Genomic DNA, 23686 nt, shown 5'->3' on the forward strand with positions numbered 1-23686 from the left:
TATTGGTAACCGCTGTAATTCTAAGATTCGAAAAACACAAATTCAAATGACAGCGACGCTGTAACTGATTCAAGACCAAGTCAACAGAAAATTAAAACAATTTACTCTGTCTCAACAATCTCAATTGCATTGTACGCTACTGGCTCGCTACAAAGAACAACAGAAGCTACAAGAAGACTAGGCTTCTGCTTCCTGATCGGCTACAAAAGGCTACTTCCTGTTTTGCTGAAGCCGATGATATGGCCGACTAGGGCGTGGACTATGAAAATCATGTAAGCCGATCATGTTCTTGCGCTCATCGTAGAAGTCTTTCAAGTTATCAGTTCCCGACACCAACAGCCTTGCATTTAATTTTACGTTTCATTCAACATTGCTGATCCTGATCTACACAAAGATCCGGCTACACTTTGCTGCTGTTTGTACAAGAGGTCCCTGCACTATTCAAGAGTTACCAATAGTATTGTCCAGTGAGCTGATCGTCAGTAGTTGATGAATCGTCGATTTGTTTCTGGTCTCCGCATCCCAATTAGCGTGTTCCTGGCTAGTTCCTAGACCTCTCTCTTTTTCATCTCGGTCAATCCGTTTCGGGTCACGTGGTCGGAGCCAAAAGGCGTATACGTCACCGAAAAGAATTGACCGTGAGGTACTGGGAGAAATAATCTAAGAACGTTTCTTTAAAAGGCTTATCCTTATACCAAAACAAGTTAAATGACATTTCATCGATTCTTCTCTTCTAAAACCCTTGGAGCGCTATTGCGTTGCTAAATTGTTCGCGGTGTGTTCTGTTAGGGAATATGGGAAGAACAGAACAATGTAATGGGCACAATTTTTCTTGAGCACCGCAAATTTGCTTGCTTATTTCATGTAATTAATTCCATTTATGAATTTTTTATTTACTTGTTTTTATTCCTTTCTTCCTTTTTTTTATTTTTATTTTTTTTTTTATTTTTTACTCCTTCGAGACTTGTGACTTTTCAAGCCGACAATAGTTTGTTCTCAAGACAGCCAATCGAAACACACAAATCGCATTTGTTATTAACTAACGTTTTATGAGAAATTGACGATATCTTTATGTAAAATTTGCCGGTAAAGTGCAAAACAAAGCCGACCTCTTAAATTCTTAGAGATTTCTCTTTCAATGCAAAGAAATAAAAACCCAGCTGGTACTTGTTAACAAACCGGTGACTTATTCAACTTGACGAAATCTCCGCACAGGTTGCGAGGGTGACAGCTGGTTTAGATCCCGAAATCGATCGTTAAGCGTGACAGTAATTCAAGCCGAGATCTGCATCAATTCGTGGACGATCAAAAATCAGAGAGACGAAATGAAGTTCATCCGCTTTCTGCTGTTATCTTTCCTCGCCTTATGCCTGATGTGTTTTACAGCTATAATACTGCTTCCGAGAATTAAGGAAAAGAACTTCATCGGACTCCAGTCTGAAACGTTGTCGAGATACGCTGAATTCTTCGCAGCGAAGTTCACCCATTCGTTTGGGTAAGTAAATACTGTGGCGCTTTGCTCTGTAGAAATTAAGAACTTCCCTCATATCTGGAATCATGACACTGAATACTTCTTACATAGACACTTTAAAAACATAAGAATTAGATCTCGTACGCTTTACACCGTGAATATTTTTGGTCTTTCATTCAAGCATGAGACATCCCATCAGTGACCTGATAAGATAATAGACTATTTATTAACTTCACAATGGAAGGTTTGTTTATTTTCTTATAGGGTCACACTCTCCGTGCTTTTTTAGCCTATCGATTCCATGGCCAGTGAAATTAGTAATTTTAATGAGTTTGAGATCAGCTTAGTTGTTCATTTTGGTTTATAGACATTTTAAATCAAAATTGTAATTAGCCAATTGATATCTTGCTATCGAATTCATCGATGCATAAACGCGTGTCAAGGTTCAGTTAATGGCGCTTATAACAAAGACCCCTTTTGGTTTATGGCAATAACCATGCTTTCCAGTCCAACGCGTAGATGTTTGAAAGCTGGTGCGCTGCACTGCTTGGCGAAGAAAAATTGGATAGCTCAAATAAATCAATCCGTTGTAATCAGTTCTCCACCAGAATATTCCAGTTATGATGACCACCATTAAACCTTACCAGGATAATTTTTTCATAATTCGAGAAGTAAAAGAATTTCAAATTAACTGGTCGAGGGGAAGTCTTATGCCGCTGCTTGATCAGCACAAAAGGGATATTATGTGCCGGGAAACGGAGGAAGTCCAAAGGTTTAACTGAGTGGGGATGCGTGTCCCTATAAGTTATGGTTATGGTTATCGGTTTTGTTTTCCTTTGTCTTGAATAAGGCATCAATTACATAGCCTGATTGTTAGACGGTCCAGGTCGCTCGCGGCCTCACAAGAAGGGAAAGACCTGGACCGTCTGAGAATCAGGCTATTGATTTCACTGCTTTGATGAGAAATTGAAGAGAAAGGCATCGGCGCACAATTGAAAGGAAAAAGAAGATTTTGCCACCCATTCGCACTTCTTACCTTTACTCAAGCCGCAGTAGATTACAATTATATGGGTGGGAAATGAGAGATAATGACGCAGCTGGGGATCGGCAGGCCCTTTCTGAAAACAATCATCAGTGTTTGCGAAAACGATTCGGAAATTTGCATTTGAAAGGAAAAGAGCACAATAGAAAAGACCTACTTTTATTAACACAACAGCAGGTTTAATTTATTTCATCGTTCAGGATTTCATCCAGAGAATCGGATGTTCGAATCATTTTGTATTGTATGGCATAATAAACAGCAGCACAGCTGGAACGTAGAATAAGAACTTCTCAAAAGCTTTTCCAGGATTTCATCTATATATGACGGTGGTGAATAGAAAGTGGATCAGCGGATTTGCTAAAAAAAAATCGTTCTGATTACGGATTCAATCCATAATTTCAATGGATTCGCGGATCCTGCAAATACAGTTGATTACGGATTTTTGGAGTTCAGTTTTTTGGACCGGATTTCCTGTTCGCTCATTTTTTATGGCGATGTTGGACTTCATCGTTCGTTATTCTTAAGCTTTTTCGTGAGGAGCTTTAACATATTGTCGCTTGTTACGGTTGCAAGTACCTGTGAAGCCAGCAACTTGAGTGTATTGAGTGTATTGATTGGTTGTATACTCATACTGACGGAGCAAACTGTGACAAACTGACAAACTGCTCATGGCTGCATGTGCTTGTTTCTCGTTTTGATGATTTCTCTTCTTTTGAAACTGGAATATTTTCGATGAGCCACACATGTGAGGGGTTTCACGTTTAAGCTAAAGTTCAGCGGATTCGGATTATGGCAAACATATTTGCGGATCGGGGGATTCGGCTCAAGATTTGTACGGATTGGCGGATTGTCACACCCCTATCCATCCCCCTAAGTCATATACTCAGAAGTTCTAACTAACTTGCGCTACACATTAAAAGTCATTGAACCAGCAACAAACACAGCAATGTACAGCTCTATAGTTTTCATTTGAACGGTCTCGATAATTAAGGAGTACATCCAGAGAATGAACACTATAAATACGACCATATTGGTTTGAATCAGCTCAGCTTTAGAAAAAGTATTATTTCGTTGTATTGTTTAGATTTGACCTAACATAACCTATGCGAATGATCCAATCTACAGAGGGAAACTTATTGTTGCATTATTAATAGATTTCAGTTTACCCCTTTCCTTTTCCTGGCACACTCAACCTTAAGAAAGGTCTTACGCACATACCGTAAACTCCTACTTAAAAGCCCTGAAGCGTCCCCCCCCCCCCCCTCACCTTGTTCCACTCCCAACCTTGTTGAAAGATGGTCTCAAGAGCGTTTCTCCTGCTCCAGTTGAAACAGATACCCTCTCTGACCACCGATTGTCCTTCATGTGTACCACGTTGCCACTATGCTTACAACCAGCTACTTGCTCCATGCTGTTTTAGTGACATTTTTAGATAGATAACCTTCAGGTACGCTTCCTCTGCAGATCTGAGCGTGCGTTTATGAAAAAGGTTGTGTCGTCCAACTCACAAAAGAACTCCAACGATATGTCATGGCACGGAGAGGTTTATCGAAAGAATCCTCGTGCTGTCGACCGTGACTTTGAGGAATTGCTGAAGGATGTCAAGACACAGACTGCAGAAGAAGATGATGAAGCGTTAGAGGACCAAGAGCAAAACCAAGAAACTTCTACAAACGCTGGCGTTAATCAGTATGATGAATTAAGGTGAGAATTCTGTTAAACTATGTATGATGAGTTAGCAACAACAACAACAACTTGTGAATAACTGGAATTTCTGATCGTAGAATAATTTAGACCACAGAAAACGGCCGAGATAGATTAAACTGTGCTTTCCATATGTAACCGTATTTAACTTAGGGACTGTAAAATCTGAATATTTAAAATTTCCTGAATACAAGGGAGAAAGACGTACTGCTTGACTTTGTACAGGAGAATTGCAATGTCCCTGCAGCCTTCTAGCCATTTTCTCAATTTAACTTAACTTAACTTAAGTTTAGTAAAGGTAGTTTCGCCATATTCAGGAGCTCTTCATACGAAGCACCCTTGTTGTTGCAGACGGCCCTGAAGGCTCTGTCTTGCCGTTGTCGTTGTTTTTGTTGTTGCTGCTGTTGTTGCCGTTGTTGTTACTGCTGTTGTTGTTGTTGTTGTTGTTGTTGTTGTTGTTGTTGTTGAATAGATAAATACAAGCCTGCTTAATCGAATACTCGCTTATCAAAATGGTTAAATAAATAATATTTTCTAAATGACCAGAACGAACTATAAACGAATAGCAGAATGAACGAAAGAAAGTTTATAATTAATAACATCAATGGGCCTTTTGCACTAACTGGTCACATGGTACAAAATCCGCCATACTAGATGGCTAAAGAACGCAGTAGATTCGAACACGAAGGAACCCAACCTGTCAAGCGTGACTTCCCTTTGTTCTTGATGTTCCAGTGGAGGATGCCACCCTTTTTTGCGATCCAGTATGGTGGATTTTTACCATGTGACCAGTTAATTCAAAAGGCCCATTAAGGAAATAAGCCTGCTAAACTCTGTATTAAAGCTTAGCGTGTGCCAGGGTCTCGGATTGTGGGAAGAAGGGGGAGAAGGAAGTAACAGTTTTCAATATTCTACTGCATCTCGATTTTACTTTGTAATTCTCTAGTATCTCCAAAGGAATCCTACTCGCATGGATGTACTGTTCTGCACGTCATAAAGCAAGGTCTAGGATGCATTCGATCAGCTTGAGTAGATCTTGTATCTATGAAGTAGAACAAATTCTGTTCCATCAATGCAAATTATTAATATTTCAATTGTTGACGTCATTAAATAACTTTAAAGTCGATTGACTTTGTTGTTCTTGTTTTTGTTATTGATAATGTTTTAGTTGTTCTTTTTTTCTTTCTTTCTTTCTTTCTTTCTTTCTTTCTTTCTTTCTTTCTTTCTTTCTTTCTTTAATTTGTTTATTTATTTATATATTTACAAATTCGCCAATGGCGGAAAAACAGTCATAATAATTGTTGACGTTGTTGTCAAATACGTTGTTGTTTTGTTGATTGATTGATTGATTGATTGATTGATTGATTGATTGATTTGTTTGTCTGTTTGTTTGTTTATTTTTTATTTCCTTCTTCCCAACAGTTGCAATCCTCATAACCGTATCGCATTCCTCAAAACCCACAAAACCGGTAGCAGCACTCTGACGAATATCCTAAACCGTTACGCGGACCTTAGAGAACTCAAAGTAGTACTTCCGAAGCAGCAGCTGTACCGATTTGGCTGGCCGGGTTATTTCCACTGGAGGAATGTAGACCTGTGGCGTCTAAATGGAGAGCCAGCTAGTATCCTCTGCAACCATGCTCGTTACAAAAGACCAGCGATGGATGTGGTGATGCACTTTGACACCAAATATATCACAATACTGCGTGACCCAGTTAATCAATTTGAATCAACGTTTAACTACATGGAACTATATCGCTTTTTCAATTTGACAAATTACACGAATCCCATGGAGGTTTTTCTGAGAAATCCCCGTGAATATCTCTTAAACTTAACAAAGACTTCGAAGCCGTTTCCCGAATCCATGAATTTGGTGCGAAACGGGATGTTCTTTGATCTTGGTTTGTCGCCGATAATACAAGACAATGAACATAGAATTCGAGACGCAATTAAGGACATTGAAAAAGAATTCGCTTTAGTTTTAATAATGGAATATTTCGACGAAAGCCTTGTTCTTCTGAAGAGGGAATTCTGTTGGGATTTAGACGATGTTATATACATTAAACAAAATCAACGAAAACCTGGAAACAACCCTTCTAAAAGAGGTTTGTCTCCGCAACTTAAAAATAGGATACGAGTTTGGAACCGAGCAGATGCGTTACTTTACGAGCATTTTAACAAGACATTCTGGGAGAAAATAAAACAACATGGTCCGGGTTTTTATAAAGATCTCGCTGACTTGAAGCGAAAAAATCAAGAGATGTATGATGATTGCGTTTCTCCAGAAGAAGTCACAGAGATTGCGTTTCGTTTAACTGGGAAGATACGAGCTTTCAAGCTAAATGAAAGGGTCTCTGCTTTCAACAAATACTTGTGTCAAAAGATGCTCACGAATGAAATAGACTACATTGACTATTTTCGTCGTAAATTCCACCCGTATTCTGAGTACCAAAAGCAACAGAGAGCTGCAGGCAAGGCGCCTCAGTTGGTGCAGGGATCGGAAAATGTCATTGCCAGACGAATTCAAGAGATGTCTCCAAGGGAACCAGCTCAAGTAGCGTATGGAAAGATTCACATACCGGGCTTTGTTCCAAGAGCGCAGGCGGTTCCTTCAAGTGGGCAGGTCATTCCTCAAGGAGCGCTGGTCATTCCTCAAAGGGCGCAGGTCATTCCTCAGGGAGCTTGGGCCATTCCTCAAAGGACGCAGATCATTCCTCAAGGAGTGCGGGCCATTCCTCAAACTGAGCAGGTCAAATAGTTCAGCCCATCCCTTAAAGTGAGCAAGGTATTTCGAAAAAGCCTAGGCCACTCCACAATGAGCGCAAGCCATTCCTCAAAGAAGGAGGAGGCCAATGCTCAGAATATTTGTCCAAGTGGACAGATCGCTCCTCAAAGATCACAGGCCATCCTTCTCCCGTCTTTATCTTACAAAAGGGCCGCGGTGGTTTGAACGTCATCTTTTGCACAAAAGCCATAAAACATCACGCCCGCCGGTAATCTGCAGGCACATTCCTTCTGTGCGTTGTGCAACAGGCAATTACAGCAAAGCATACTCCTTGGTAATAGTGATGCATTTTTTCAGGCGAGTTCCCGTAGGAAGAGCATTTAAAATATCCATGTGGGTTCTTTTAATCGTTCCGCGGTGAGGAATTTTACAATTTGTGTTCCCTAATAAAGGGCAATGGCTGGCCATCAGCTCCGAATAATAGGCATTGCTGAGATTGTCTGGTGCATTCTTTTTTGTTTTTACGGAGACTGAAGCGTAATATAAGAGTTTGTATGGATATTCAAACTAAGAACTCATATTTATAATTAAGTGCGTAGATCACAAAATAACGTTCTTCACAAAAAAGCGTCATTCAATTGAACGTCGAAAGTAATTTCAAGTTTGGTTTGGTTTTGCTTCACTGCACCGTGACCTGCCTCCAGACATTTTCCCATTTGTTCCTTCGTTACTTCCCAGTTTGTTTGTTTGTTTTGTTGACTTATCGCTGGATCCCATCTTGGCCAGAAGTCATTATAGGACACAAAGCCAAATCGTGCGAAAGCAGACATCTGCGAGTGCTCGAAGTAAAGTTATTACAGTTATGCAAGCGTTTCTCACCCCTTACCCCTCGCCCCCACCCCTAATATTGAAAGATTGTTATATGAAGTTTGCGAATGATTTAAGTATTTCGGAGGGGTAGGCTGGCGGGAAAATGAACTTTTTAAGGCGTCCCATTCTCTTGGTTGGAGCATCCGACCGGTGTCCACTCAGGTCGACAAATTCGAATTTTCTATTGTTCCACCTATTTCCAGAAAGTTACTCTTCACGACATTATACGGGGAAAATTGTAGTTTATTAAAACAGTTACCCGCAATTGCAATGAAGAAGTTTTGCAAATAAATAATGTAGGATAAATTAAGGAATTTTAAAACGAAGTCTCTTTGGATTAAGAACGGAGATGACGTATTGTAGACACTATACAAATAATGAAAAAAAAATTAATATATTGTTTATTCCACAAGGGACTGCAATGAATTAAGACTGTATTTGTTGTCTCGCCAAAAAGTTAATTTCATATCCCATATATTCTTGAAACGTATAATAGGCAGAAATTTCGTAACCTATAATCAGATTCAATTTCCGTTTTGCTTTGTTAATCATAACAAGGGCGCAGCTTTAAAACAAAGGTTCATAAGATAGTTAGCAAGTGCATAGAAAATTGTATCCCTCGTCGCAGGTGAGAATTTTGTACGAATTTCGAAATATATCTGTTCGATTCGCCGCTTTTTAATTAGGATACCTAAAATCAAACTACGAACTTTCTTTTGCTCTCAAATGAGACCTCATATAATATGCTTGGTGCTTTTCGAACTAAAATTACGAAATTGCACTCCTGCACCAGTTGACAAAGGATTTTTTTCCCTTTTTTTTTTTTTTTTCGTTCATATACTAAAAACATTACCCTCGGGTTAATATCACATTTCCCAGTTTTTTTTTTTTTAATTCCACTGATTTTAATTGGCGTTTTTAACTGACCTGTGGGCTAATTCGTTTTAATTAACATGGTTGCCATAGAAACCATTTTAATGCTAATCCAGATGACCACAATATTGAGCAAAATACGATACCCGAACTACTCCACTGTTGGATTCGTTTCCGATGACGAGGTTTTCGTCGACATTTTATTGTACTGTTATACTGGAGCTTCGCAGATGCGTCATTGAAAATGAATCACATTGAATACGAGCTTAATGCAAATATCAAAATCTAATTGTTCGTATATCTTCCTCGCAAGCACACTACGCCAAGCTGCAAATTAACTGAAGTCGCTTTCAGCGGAAGACTTGCCATTTCTGGCTTGAGTTGTTTGTTTGACATTCAATCACGATCGCGCGCGATCGCTTAAAACGTCCCAGGTTTTCAATTTCAAGCGTCTGATTTTCAAGTGTAAACCTTTCATCGAAAAGATATGTGAAGATGAGACCGGATAAAAAACCGTTGTCATTGCTAATAAAGACTCGGCGACGCAATATTATGAGGATTTCCCAGGTATAACAAGCAGATGGGAACTGGCTGCTCCAAATCCGTTGTTGTTGTGCCCAGCTCAGACTGGAAGCAAGATGCACGGCGTTCGGCTGCCTCGCATACATCGATGACGACTACAGGTTCAGCGTTAAAGACCTTGACAGAAGCTTCGATGTAAGTATACTTTCCACTGACGAGCGTGTTTTGTATTGTTGGCTACAAGAGACTTATTGGTGCCTATTTATGTTGTATTTTAAATTCAATGTTCTCGCTGTGAGATTCTTTAACGTGTTTTATCATTGCAAATGTATTATCCACTAAGAAATGCTGACCTAGTATGTGTTGGTGACGATAACTAAAGCGCGTCGTTTCTAACGGCAAAATTCTCGGTAAGCTGTTGTAATCTGCCTTTCAGTAAAATGATAAAACTGATCAAATCTGACGGCAGTTCTATCGCCAGATCATCATTAACAGAAGCATCGCTACCTTGGCCAAAGAATGCTAGACGGTCGTGCAATCAAGAAACTTCAAAACAGTAGAAAAAGAAATTAAACCTTTATTTAAAATGATGTTCACAAGCTTTATTTGTGAAGCGCAAATAAAGCAACCACCAGAGAGGCAAGTCCAACCCAAAACAACTGCATTCAGACTGTAAGAGTGTGGCACTCACAAAAGAACACTGAAGTCAACCGGCAGTAGGACTGAGAAAAATATCGACATTTATATTCCGGTGCCAATTTGAGACGAAAAATGAAAATAGAATACACTTCTCTGTATATCTGGCGTTAGACTAACTACACACCTGCTCTGTTACGATAGCGACTCAGTCAATTTCACGGTCGTTTCCCCTTTTTTTCCCTTTCCTGGTGGCTAATGATATCTTTGTCTAACTTAAAAGCTAATTTCGAAAACTATTTCCATCTTCATTAAAACCCTTTGGACAACCAGACTAAAACGCCTTCAGAATCCGAACAGAATATTTCCCTTCCAACGCTTCTTTATTTGCAAGAAATCTAAATTTATGTGCATACTAATTTTCAATTTTCACACCACGTGGTGAAGAAGCGGTGTACTTCGCTTAATTTGTGATTATGAAAAGTAAACTGCTGTTGTGTGATTTTTCTATTGGCGGTACACGCATCTTTAAATTAAAATGAATTGTTATCCAGATAAAATAGGGTTTTTCACGAATGGCTCGCGTTGGCCGCTCAAAAATCTTTACAGGTGCTGAAACACACAGAAAATGTAAATTTTTTGTCACCATCGGTGACTATTTATTCGCTGAAATTAACTGTGTCTGTGTTGACAAATCCATTGATCGCCAGGAAGAAAATTGAGTTCTAATAAAATTGCTTAAAGTAGCGATAAATTTTCGGAAATCTCCGTGCACTCATTGGCAAAACATGGCTTCCTTTGTTCTTTATTTTGGCGCCACAAACTCTAGTACCCTACTTCTGCATGCAGTTTTACAGATGATACGCGCGGGTATTTTACGAGATGTTAACGTCCGCGAGGTTATCTGTACAACCAGAAAATAAGACTGTGCACTTTGCAGGTCTTTCCAGCGTCGATAAATCTCTCAAAGTGAAAAATTGTTCGACAAAAACCTCAAACTCTTAAGGCTTTGAATAACGAATTCACGAATTCATTTTTACGGAAATTATTTGGCGTCAGATTGTATTGTATTTGCACAAAGTTTGACTTAATTTCAGAATGGCGGTCACCAGCCGGCGACTGCGAAACCCTTCGAGATTTGACGCGTCTGCATTTTGCTGTTGGCACTCTAGTAAGAAAAAGAGGAGGCTCGGTAGCGCGTTAGAGGATCGGTGGGTTGGCAGTTCGAGGCTAGGTTGGTCTCTTCATTACTGTGTTGTTTCCTTAAACAAGAAACTTTGCTTGATGTTATCTCTCTTTGCCCAGGTGTATAAATGGGTACCAGCAACATACTACTGGGGGTAACCCTGCGATGGAGTAGTATCCCTACGGGGGGGGGGGGAGTAGCAATACTACTAGTTGCTTCATGCTACAAAACTCCGACCGTATGGGCCACTAGTTAGGCTCGAGGTGCGATTTATTCCTTTTTTTCAGTTTAGTAGCTGCGATATATGAGTTTAGTTTTGTATTTTTTTTTTTTTCCTTATATTTAGCTGGAGCCCGTTCAAGCTCAACCGAATTGAAGCAGAAGAATTACTTTCAAAAGCGGAGCCTGGTGCCTTTATTTTTTCCCATGATATGACGTCAGAGATGTTTCTATCAATATCGTGAGTAATCTGCTTTCCTTTCATGTCTTTCACTATGGTCTTTCACTATGGTCTTTTACGCCCTGTATTGTTGTTCATAATCGTCTGATCTTCACAGGACACTAGACTTTCACAACGAAGTTTTATACGAGGAGGCGGCGCCCCTAGGCCCCTTACCCTTTTGAATGCCATTTTTGACAGGAAAGGTGACCGTTAATTAATACCTTCAATAGAAAATGGTACCCCTTTCACATACCTAAAATAGAAATACTACTCTTTTGGGTTGGTCTGTCTCAGATTTTTGAAAGACCCTTTTAAATACCTATTTGACAGTTTTCCCTCCCTTTTCTATACCTCCAGCCTGTTCAAGGTATCCCTTTTGGGCGGAGCCTCCAGGCCGTAAAGTCCATTTTGTATCACCACGCTCGTTTCGTGTTGAGCATTACATCTTTAATATTAGTTGTTTCGCGACTTAGCTTAAAAATCACAATCTTCCTTTCTGTATCACCACGTGCTGTAAGTTGCTTGACACGCTGAATATTACTTTTTTTATTATTATCCGATTGGTTTTACGTTTATATGCGAGCATCGTGTACATATCAAATTCGACTGGCCGCCATTTGCGCTGGTTTTTAATCTTCAGGTTCAATTCCTGCTATATTTCGCAGCCGTTTATATTAGGTACGGCTTCACTCGAAGTTGCGCAGCTAACTAAAGCCTTACAATTTGTCAGCATTATTGAAGAAAATCATGAGCACAGAGTGCGAACGTCGAAATAAAAGTTGGCAGAAACGTTGGGAAACTCTTAATGAGATGTAAAAAATTGGACTCTCTATTTTCCCTCGCCTTTGACCGTTGCCAATCACAAAGAGCTTTTATTATTTAACAACATTTTTGACTTGTGCTGGGTCAACTTTGTGATAGCTCCCGTTGCATCCTCGCCAATTTAAGTACAGAATTGTGGCAAGCAGAATTTTCACTTTTACTTTTAAACTAGTGCCTGCCTCTCCCATGTCGCATCGTCCTTGAGCTTGATATAATAAACTTGTTACAAACCTAATTAACAATCAAAGAGGACAAAGAGGACTAATTAACAATCAAAGGGGATCAATACGTACGACAGCTTTTTTTCTGAATTGGCAAACTGGCATTTGATGAAAGAATGAATGAACAAATGCACTTTAAACGTCCTTCTTTTGACGTCGTTTACGAATGAACGACGGATTACATTTCACTTGATCAAAGACGTTCGCAGTGTTCCTTCGATAACATAACGGCACGAACGTCAAAATAAGTGTGTGAAGACCTCTCGCGTTAAAAAACGAGTTCATCCGGCATTGCAAGATTTTGGAGTTTACCATCACAAGTTTGCAGTGACTATTTAATTTCCCATCTTAAATACAGTATCATTTATGAGTTCTTTTTCAAAGCACTATTTTTCTTAAGAGGGTCGCATGCCACCATTCAAACAGAATTGTTTCTCTTCAAACAACAATAAAGCAAAAGATATTCAGTATTTTCTTATCTTTCTCACCTGTAGCATGGGAAAATATGTCTGCCATCACGCCATCCTAACACGTGACCACGGATATTACGTTGGCGCAAGACGGTTCACGACGATCGGTGACGTGGTTGATTATTTCAAAGACCACCCTCTAGGCGAAACATTTTTAAAACAAGAGGTAAGATTTGATTGGTTATGGTTTTCAAATCATCATTGCATCATACGCGCGCAAATAATCGCTTTGTTGTGGTCAATAAGCCTTTTTCCCAAAACGAACACCCGAATGTTTTTGTCGGCAACCAGAAGTCTCAAGTCGTTTTCTTCATTCAGTTGGTGTACTTTTCTTCCTCACCAAGGTTCTAGACTAAATGCACGGGACTTCTGGTGGCCGTCCGGAAAGTCAATCTTGTATTTGTTTCAGATCCCCGTTGCCAAGTTCTGTGAAATTAGAAACACCAACGATAGTTTATAATCAGAGAGCTAAAAACAACGCCAACAGGAATTTCACTTGAAAATATAAATTCACGTTACTTCTTGGTCGAACTATCCAGGAGGGAGGCAGCGTGGCTTTTGGTTAGGGCGGCGGGCTTGTAATCCAGGGACCCCGGGTTCAAGTCCCGCTCTGACCACTTGGATTTGTTTCACGGTAGCCCCGTTTTCAAATCTAAGGCCACGCTTTGTAAATAGCCAACTGGTTTGCCTCCAACCAGAAACCTACGCCAATGATTTTTGAGGATGATTTTGTTGAATATACTATAAAAAAAAGTTCTTGTACAATTCTGATTAGCAAGTACCCGTAATGTTTTGAAAGTTTTCAAGAGAACTTTCAAAATTCCACGAGTACCTATTAATCACGAATTGTACGAGAAAGTCGTGCGATTATTTCCTTTACTGATAAAAGAAAACAAAAAGGACACTTAAACTCAACTTCTATGAGACTGTTACAATTAAATAATCCATTTTTTTTCTCCCTCACAGCTAAGGTCGTCAATACCAAAGTGTACTTCCCAAGTACAAATTAAAAACCATCCCGATATAAACATTCCATGCCCGCCAACACTCACAAAAAATGGACAATACCGACTGCTTGAAAAAGATCCGCCTTTGTCCACTGTTCAAACATCCTGTGCAATCCAATCACAGTCGCCCAAAATAACGCTGACGTCACATTTTGGGTCAGTGGAAGAAAATTCTGTTACCAAGGAAGTTACCATGGAGTTTGATCAACAACAATCTCCAAACTTTGATCGTGGAGTTGAGGCACCGACAAAGAAACGTCTGAAGAGAGGCATGGCTATTGATAGAACAGACTCATCCGGAGGTATATATTACAAGTTCAATTTATAAAGCACAAAAAATGCTCAGATGCCTTTAACCAACTACAGTCGAAATCTTTAGCGGAGACACGATAAGGATAAAGTGTGGCAGCCATTCGCAAAGTTTGAGAAGGCTACAATTACCGGTATTGCTTTAATAGAGCGGTTTTCATATGATTGGTTGGCAAAACCCGCGCCACTTTCTTAACTAATAAAAAGCAAACCAAAACCAAGTGTGACTTGCTCGCACGCGTTTTCCCGCGCTTAGCGCCGCTTACACAAATTTACTCTTCAATTTTGATTCAGGTTTACGATTATTGTGATTGGCCAGAGAAATTAATGTTGGTTTTACGACTTATTTTAACGCTCTAGCGCATAAGGAAGAGAAGAACAAAATATAACTTTTATGTACCAAAAAGGAAGGTAAAATTGTTTCTAATCAGGCCCACTAAGAAGGTCAAAAAATACATATCGGCTGCTTTAATTTTAAGTCAAAAGTTCGTAAAAAAAATATCGTTTTGAAAGCTCTTTTTTGCCTGATACTCGATTGAAACCGCACACTGTAGCGTTACAATTTTGTTCTGCATCTAAATTTAATGTAATTCTCGCGACTAACTTCAAAAATTCTCCTTTGACTTCAACAGAATTACAAGAAACAGCGTTTTCTCCGATGCTACCTCCAAAAAGCCCAGCAGTGAAATCATAGCACAGTGACCTGTAGCGTGCGGTTCAAAATGTTTACACTCCTCGCCTTGAGTTCAATGATTTCAAGTACATTTGGAGTGCAGTCCTACAATGACAATAGAGGCAGCTTTTCAAAAGCCGGACATTGGCATACCAAAGCATATATGGAGCCGGTTTTCGTGTTGATATCTTGAAGAATTGGGATCACGATAATTAGCTTTTTTAGCTTATATTCTGAATTCAAGAACGAAGTTAGAAGAAAGAAAAACGTTTCCCAGCGATAAATATAAAAGGAAACAGTTAGAGCTTTTTCAAACCCACAGTTTGAATACAACAAAGGAATTTTCAATTTACGCCAGCCATTTGGTTGACTGGATGATGACAAAATTAATTTATTAATTAGTTATTTGTGACCTGCAAATGTCGCATTTCGGTGAAGATGGGCCCCCACCCCAAACATACGCCACTTTGCTTCGATTAGGAGCAGAATGGCTCTGCTTCCACAACGCACATTTTATAAACTTGTTAATTAAGTAATGGTTTCAGTGGTTACTTCTTTGACGTTATTGTGGTATAGTAGTTTTGTTGTTGTTGTTCTGGATCAGGGGTTAATAGCTCTCAGGCCAACCGCTCCTAAGGATCTCGTACAGCGTGCTTCATCGTATTCGCATCATTAACTCTTACGCTGCGTGGCCATTTTTCCTTTAGTTTAGTTCTAGAAATTTTATCTTAATTGGAATACCACGCAGTCCAAAGAATGTTTGGCGCGATGCGGGTTGATACGGGATAATGGCACTACTGGGCGAAGTAGTAGGAAAAACAACATATCACGTGACTTTAGTCGCTTCGCTCTGTGTAAACGCAATGAGATCTTGCTAATCTGGTCGTATTGGACCAAAATTTATTAAGCGCACGAAAAAGAATTAATACTAGAGAACATCTTGGTCTCTTTCCGAGAATGCTATCAGGAAAACATAGTTACTGATTAATAAGAATGAACTTTTTTATAAAGGATGTTGCAAACTGTAAATTTAGGTTTCCGATGATGAAAATAGAAAGTAATTAATCTTATTATTCATGGGGTGATTATTCTTACAACAGAATCAAAATATAAATTCAGTATAAAGCTATACTATAAGTGGTAAATAAGTAGTTTGCATTTTTTTTTTTTTTTTGTTTGTTTGTTTGTTTCCTTTCATGAAGACTTTAGATTCGGCAGAACCGAACTCAGTTTTCGTTGTAGCAGACGATTGTGTGACCACGTACGGCGTGGAGCAACTTGGGTGTTGTTTCTGGTCTAAAATTCCACGATTTTCTTTTTTTTACATTATCGCTGAAAAGCTTTCCTCGAGGAGAAGAGAATTAGGACTGTTAGTATTATTTATCAATGACTATTGTATACACCAGACCAACAATGATGCAGTAAAATTGGTTTTCCCTTTTCCCCTGGTAGAGTTGGTAAACCTTTGCGCTTGTGACTAAAATGAATACACCTTATCTCATTACGAGTATTGCGGGGATTTTGACCTTTTTTGGTGAAAATGGTGCTACAATACCTTTATTTAGTTACAAAATAAATTTGGAACAGCGAGAGGAAGGAATCAATTGAATTCCTGCACATTCCAGAGAAGGAAATGCGAGAACATGAAAAAGGTTAGCCTAACTATTGTCAAGCTGCAATCCATTCGCGGCCCAGTCCATTTATTGCTAGCGGCACTCACCCACGGTCTTAATACAAAAACTAGTAATAATCAAAGATTAGGGAGTGTGCTCGTTGATCTCTATCCCAGGCTCTCTCCCCTTTGCCAAGTTGGTGATGATGTCATCGGCCCCTGCAAAATCTGCGAGGGATGTCAGATACGCGTCCCAAGACCCATTCATTAGTTGATTGTCCCATACAATCTGTATTAGGAGTGTGTTCTTTCTACGTCGAACGCAATAATGGTCTGGTTTTATGACAAGCGTGGATCATTATTTTCAGGTCTCTGTTAATAGAAAAATGTTTTGGGTATTTGAAACGTCACCAAATCCCCATCACACTACCTTTTACGGCCTTAAGAATATTTTACCGACGTAGGTGTGACAGAATTATCATTTTTTAGCCAATTTTATATTTGATTATTGCCTGCAAGAATTATATCACCTTTTTATAAGAAACACAGTTAACTCTCATAACATTTCTTTGAGTAAATTCTAAAACAACTGAGGGAGCGGGGGGGGGGGAAGGGTGGAGTTGGAAAAGGAGGATTTGGCTGGCTCACCACCTCCCCAAATCTGCCAACAAATACAAAAATATTATAACAGCATGTAAAATAGAACATCAAAACAAGCACATCGAGCAGATGCAAAAGAACTTCAGGAAATTCTTCCCGTTTTGTCCATGGGTATCACAAAGGTATTTGGAGAATTGATACTTGGATCTAGAATACAACAACAACTGAAAGAATTTCCATGCATAGCCACACAATACTCATTGAAAAGGGGATCTGAGGATGTATTATACATTGCATGCTAGGTAGCACTCCTGATTTTTGCTGCACCAATAGTAAACAGATTATTATTTTTTTTCATTCAAATATTTCTATGTGCACATGTTCTAGCCCATACTCCACACTTGATTTGTTAGTGCCTTGTTAACAGTCAATCCCCCACCCAACCCCCACTACAATCCCACTCACAGTCAAATATCCTGGAACCATCCACATCAACTGAATGCTCTACTAAGCAACACCCTATGTGACACATAATGGTACATAAAACATACAATGGTCTCAAGTATTTGTAACATGGTTTCTGGTTTCAAAAGAACTCCACATAATCAGAAGCAATCTGCTCAGGAGATTGTACTGCAAATTGATGATGATGATGATGATGATGATGATGATGATGATGATGATGATGATGATGATGATGATGATGATGATGGTGGTGGTGGTGGTGGTGGTGGTGGTGGTTGGTGGTGGTGGTAATGATGATGATGATGACAAGGGCAATGTTTATGACAATGCAACCAGTGCCATGTCATGATAAAGCTACTCACTGATTACTTACAACTACTGACATTAATTTCAACATAACAGTTTCTGATTCGAAATTTCCAGTCAAATCTTTATTATTCACAGTGAATTTAACAGATGTACCTAAACAGCTACCATTACTTAGTCAACTTGTAAATTCAACATCTATTTAAATGGTGAAATCTCTTAAACAAAAGCAGATATCTTCCATCACTTATTAGTACCAACTGGAAATGGCAAAATGTAAAAAGTAAGGAAAGTGGTCAAAACTAGTATACTCGACACAGGACCCACTAAACCCCAAAATAGATGGTGGAGTCTGCCAGCACCCCCCTTCCTCAACCTCAAAAGATGGTGTCTTTATTGCATAGCCACCCCTCTATCTAGTGGTAAAAAATGACAATGAGATTCAAACCTCACTTTTCTTGTTTATCTTGCAATGCTGACTCTTGTTAGCTGAATATTTGTGTCAAATCAAATTTTAAGGCCAATACAATTTTGTCAGTAATGTTCACAAGATAGGTGGGGGTGTTAACCCTCCTGCCCCAGACAAAGTGGGTCCTCTTCAAACAAACTTGTTATGACCAGTTTCCTAATATATTACTTTCATATTTCATACTGTAGATGTAAATTAAGGCAGCAGGCAATAATGTTTATTTCTGTTGTGCCCCAAAAGGGGGCATTTACTTATTAAAAGTGAATTTCTGGGGTAATAATTATTTTGAAAAGTTTTTTTTTTTAGTAAGGGGTTATTATCTAAGAACCTCCATTGCTTCAAGTAAAGGAATCTCATACTTTGAAAAAAAAGTCTCCTATCTGTTAGCCAAGTCTAAACTCAGATATCAAAATGGTATCTACATGTAATTATCAAGGTTTGGGAAAATATGTTCAAAAGAACTATTGTTATTTTACACCCAAAAATAACACACAATCTTGCATATTAGAGACAAGATTTTCAACATCTTTCACTACTGAACAATCCTCCTATGTATCATATCAATGAGATATATGTCCCATGTGCAGTTCCTTTGGTTCACAAAGGTAATTGAAATTATACAATATTTCTAAAAGGGCATAGCACCCAACACTCACAATGAAAATAAAAACATGAAAGAAATTCAACCTCATTGATCAGTCTTGAGCAATGATGTCATAGTGTTGGTGTCGGTATTGAAACAATGCCAAAAATGGCTACATACTTGCATGGCACATGTATCAGATTGACTTGAAAAATGTATATAAGCCCATTCTAAGAAACTGTTGGAAATTACCGTTAATGGTGACCATCAAGGAGACATACAAGGAAAACTGCCTCCCCTCCCCTTCCCTCAACCCCACCCCACGCATACACACACCCTCCACCCCAGGTATTTGTTTTAAAAAACAGGTATAACAAATTGGTATACCAGTATAAAAATTGCTAATAAAGGTGGTTTAGGTAAGAGCAGTATTCAAAACAAAATATTACTCCCAACAGAGTAATATTTTTACTAGTTTGTGAAATAAATGTGTTATTCCAATGCGTTATTGCAGGGTTGATCAAAGCTACTACTTTAGGTAATCTTATCTCATTTCAACTCATAGTTTACCTTGAGATGACATCACTTTCAGTCTTGAGCAATGATGACATAGTGTTGGAGTCGGTATTGAAACAATGCCAAAAATGGCTACATACTTGCATGGCACATGTATCACATTGACTTGAAAAATTTAAGGACGGTGCCTACTATTGTTACTGCGCATACGTTCTGCGCATCTCGAGATACTCGGGTTTTCTATGGGTGGTGCCTACTAACACAAGGATATTTTTGCGCGGTTTAAAACTATACGGAGAAAGCAGAACTTAGCAAATGCTTTTGGTATCTCATAAGAAAATTGGGGGTAACCATGCATTTTTCAGAGATAATTAGGCGTCAATTTAGGAAAAAATCCCATACATTGCTTTATATTTTGGCGAATTTTAGAGATATTACTGCTTAGTTATCTCTAAAAAATGTATGGTTACCCCCAATTTTCTTTTTGGATTCCAATAGCCCTTGCTAAGATCTGCTTTTCCCGCATAGTCATAAACCGGACAAAAATACTTCGGTATTAGTAGGCACCATCCTTAAATAAGCCCATTTTTAGAAACTGTTGGAGATTACCATAGCCCACTTTGAAAAAGAGTGATGGCCTGGGTCGAGAGTAGCTGCCCAAGCGATTGTGGGAAGGTTTGGGGGGACGTTGGCTATTATCTTCGCATTTTTGCGTCCCCCCAAACAATCCCACAATCACTTGGGCAGTTACTCTCGACCCAGGCCATCACTCATTTTCAAAGTGGGCTATTAATGGTGACCATCGAGAAGACATGCATGTACAAGGAAAACTGTCAAATTCTCATCTAGGCAGTATCAAGCTTATTTTTCTTTTATGAATATTTTTGTCATTAAAAACATCTCATTGTCACCCCTTTTCTTTGAATAACAACCCAATCCTTAGGCTATGGCCCCCCAAAAAAATTTAGCTGGCTGAAAATAAAAAGCAATTGCCATTTCATTAATCATGAAACTTCAGCACTCGACTTGGTATGATACCAAAACCTTTGATGACAATAGAGTCATCTTTAACATGTAGTGTGGCAAATGCATTAGAATCCAGTGGTGCCTCAACCACGGCATCAAAAACACAGTGATGAATTCCATGATCATCCCTTGCATACTCCCATTCATGATTGTGGCCATGGAAACAAGCAACTACACACCTGAACTGCCACAACACCTCCAGCACATCATGATAGTTCCACATAAGTGTGATTGGATGTTCAATGTTTGGGTAGAAAGGGACATGGCTAAATATCACAGCTCTTTGACCATTTTTTTCTGCCTGGGTAAGAACAGAGTGAAGCCATGACAGCTGAGTACTTGTAATTGCTCCATTGAATTTAACAAAACGCTGCTCAAGTCCTGTTAGACCCTCTGGACTGTGAAGATCATCATTTTGGTTGTATTTGCGCAAGATGCCAATTGCTTCCTTATATTGCTGGGAACTTTCATCCACCCCAAGAATGCTAATTTCATAGCTATCCAGATACACAAAGCAAAACTTGGGATGAGGAATGAAACTAAAATAAAACGGTTTGCTTGTATCACTGCTTCCAACCGGGATACTTTCATTCAAGTGAAGGCATTTGTTGGCGGGATGAAGAACCGATTTTTCAAGCTCTTCGCGCGAGAAGTTATAAAGCTCGTGATTTCCTACGTTATGGAGAACTGGTATGCAAGAAGGAAGCTTGGAAAATTCTTTCATGACAGCGTCTAAAGCTTCTTTAGAGAAATTTCGTTCATTGTCATGTGCATCCACTAGTCCTGAATTGAAGCCATCAATAATATCTCCAAGCTGTATTATAAACATCGGTGAAGGCTTTTCTTCTTTCCAATGTGTCACTGCTTTCTGTAAACAGGGCAACGCGTTGCGGTATCGTCTCCACTTTGTCTTTGAAAAGTTCTGGCGATCGTCGATGTCAGCATACTGAATATCCGTAATCAAGCCAAACGAGAACAAGGGATCACGCTCATGACTCGGTTCACTGTCCATTGTGGATCGATTTTTTTTATATTTTCACTTTCCTTGGCCTAGAAAAAGGATAATACTGTAAAGAGAGAAACAAACAGGTCTTAATCCGCCATGTTAGATGAAGTAAATAATAATTGATTGAGTCAGCGGGTTTTTCTTTTGCTTGTCAGCGGGGTTTTCCCTTCATTCTCTTGGAAACGAGGTTAGGGAATTTTCCCGCCATGAGAAGTTCCTTGTTGTTCCTCTTTTCTTTTTTCTTTTCCTCTCAAAGTGTCTCCGTCTTACCTCCTAGAGGTTTTCGGAAAATACATAGCTTCAAGCTTGGCGGGAAGTAGAATTTTCTGTTATCTCGAGCGTGCATTGCGTAATTTATAGGCTTCTCTGGCCCTTCGTCCGAGAAAGCTGTACAGGAACTAGGCTAGCACAAGAGCGTGCGCACAATTACATAGTGTAAAAAAGCTTTTCGATTCTTTTGTGCTCTGTCCCGTTACTTTCGTTTTTACTATTTTATTTATTTATTTATTTTTATGTTTGTTTTTGTTTTTGTTTTTGTTTTGTTCCATCTTCCTAGGGAGAATTCCTTAATTCCTTTTTGTGTGTAACCCGGCCAGTTCGTTCGGTCGGATCATCCAATCGCAGACATGATTTGTACGATGGCAATGAACTGCATTGGCTGATTATCAAACATACCCCGTTAAAACCGATGACGTCACAAATGGGACATGGGAGTGAGTCAGGTTAAACATATTACTTTGCAACTTCTTTAGAAAGGAAAAGTTACTGATTAAGTGAACGCGGGAAGAGATTTTTGCACGGTTACTCTTGTTTTAATATAATTCTTATCAGCTTTTATTTGGCGGGGGGAACGCGAATTTTTATTATAGCAGTTAGAAGTCGACATTTTTATTTAATTTCAGTTAAATTAAAACAGTGGTTGAACCAAAGTCACGAACGTACACCGAAAGTCTATGTGAAAAAGTCAAAAAAGCAAGAGCTTAGTTTTTAGTGCTCCGAGGTATGCACAACGCTCAAATTCAGAAGTGAAGACGTTGCCAAATTAGACTAGTAATAAATTAAAAAAAGATGCAACGAAGAATGGTTAGCAATATTAAGAAATCAGAGATCATCTGACACTGATTCACTGGACTCAGTGTAGCATGGTCGACTTGCTTTCCGTCAGAGCAGAAATAGAACAAGTTGTCCTTTTGTTTATTCGACAATCATCAGCCCATGTGAAGGGCTCCTGGAAAATTTATTGACGGGCTTGAGTTCCCATAACGCAAAATTGTACTGTAGAGTGGCCATGTATCCAAGCCTAATTAATTTTTAAGGTTTTCTACAAGATTCGTCAATCGATCATCGCGAAAACGTAACGAATTACTAAACTGCGGATTGGATAAGTTCTCGTCTTCAGATGTTATTGTTTCTTTTTGTTTTGCTCTTCGTTTGTTACATTCTGATTCCATTTGCTTTCTCAATTTGTTAGTTTGCTTGTTTGTTTTTTGTTGTTGTTGTTGTTGTTTTTTTTTTCTTTTTTATTTCATTACTCTTATAAAGTTGTTGCAATACTTCTCCTGGCGGTGTCACATCTGTTATTAGCTTTAAAGGATAATGACACCTATATTTGTGCCACTTTAAATAACCAGAAAATATACTCTGGCGGTCTGCTGGTACACAAACACCAGTATTTCATAATTATCCATGAAATGGATCGCAAACTGAACTGCAATATTCGCATATGCACTGGAAAAATTAGAAAAAATTGATCAGTGTTTGCTTCTGAGAAAAATTACCTTGTCAGCGTATCCTTGCTGAAAAAAAATAATAATAATAAATGACTTTATTTAAGTGTCGAAGTATTTGGCACTGTAGCGCTAATCATTGGGGACACTATAAATTAATGAAATTAATATACAAACTGAAAATAACATAGTCAAACGTCAGAACTTTGCTTCACGTTGTCAAACAGACGGTAAAGGTTTACAAAAACATAGCGCGCAAAATTTCGGTCACATTCCCATTAAGGTTTGTTTCTAAGCAGACGTGTATGCGCGCAGGCTGAAGGTGATCTGAAATCAGCTGCCTGGCGAATGTTGAAAACATGCAACTCCCGTTATTTTCACTCCTCATTTATGGAGCCATGGT

General features: G+C 39.0%; 3 protein-coding genes across 3 annotated transcripts; 2 read left to right on the forward strand and 1 right to left on the reverse strand.

Moving 5' to 3' along the window:
- Nucleotides 1-1283: 1283 nt before the first annotated feature.
- LOC146477203 (galactose-3-O-sulfotransferase 2-like) lies at nt 1284-8337 on the forward strand. Its single transcript, XM_085113652.1, has 3 exons — nt 1284-1495; nt 3978-4217; nt 5640-8337. Exons 1-3 carry the CDS (start codon nt 1326-1328, stop codon nt 6973-6975), a joined length of 1746 nt encoding a protein of 581 aa, XP_084969778.1. The 5' UTR covers nt 1284-1325; the 3' UTR covers nt 6976-8337.
- Nucleotides 8338-8834: 497 nt separating this feature from the next.
- Nucleotides 8835-16043, forward strand: LOC146477204 (uncharacterized). Its single transcript, XM_085113653.1, has 5 exons — nt 8835-9402; nt 11376-11489; nt 13009-13150; nt 13951-14293; nt 14933-16043. Exons 1-5 carry the CDS (start codon nt 9266-9268, stop codon nt 14992-14994), a joined length of 798 nt encoding a protein of 265 aa, XP_084969779.1. The 5' UTR covers nt 8835-9265; the 3' UTR covers nt 14995-16043.
- A 4275-nt stretch (nt 16044-20318) lies between these two features.
- On the reverse strand, nt 20319-21964 carry LOC146477205 (manganese-dependent ADP-ribose/CDP-alcohol diphosphatase-like). The gene has a single exon (XM_085113654.1). The coding sequence runs from the start codon at nt 21560-21562 to the stop codon at nt 20525-20527; it is 1038 nt and encodes a 345-aa protein (XP_084969780.1). The 5' UTR covers nt 21563-21964; the 3' UTR covers nt 20319-20524.
- Nucleotides 21965-23686: the final 1722 nt, after the last annotated feature.

The sequence above is a fragment of the Pavona decussata genome, unplaced genomic scaffold (assembly GCF_977016875.1).
Source record: "Pavona decussata unplaced genomic scaffold, jaPavDecu1.1 SCAFFOLD_71, whole genome shotgun sequence".
Taxonomy (NCBI): Eukaryota; Metazoa; Cnidaria; class Anthozoa; order Scleractinia; family Agariciidae; genus Pavona; species Pavona decussata.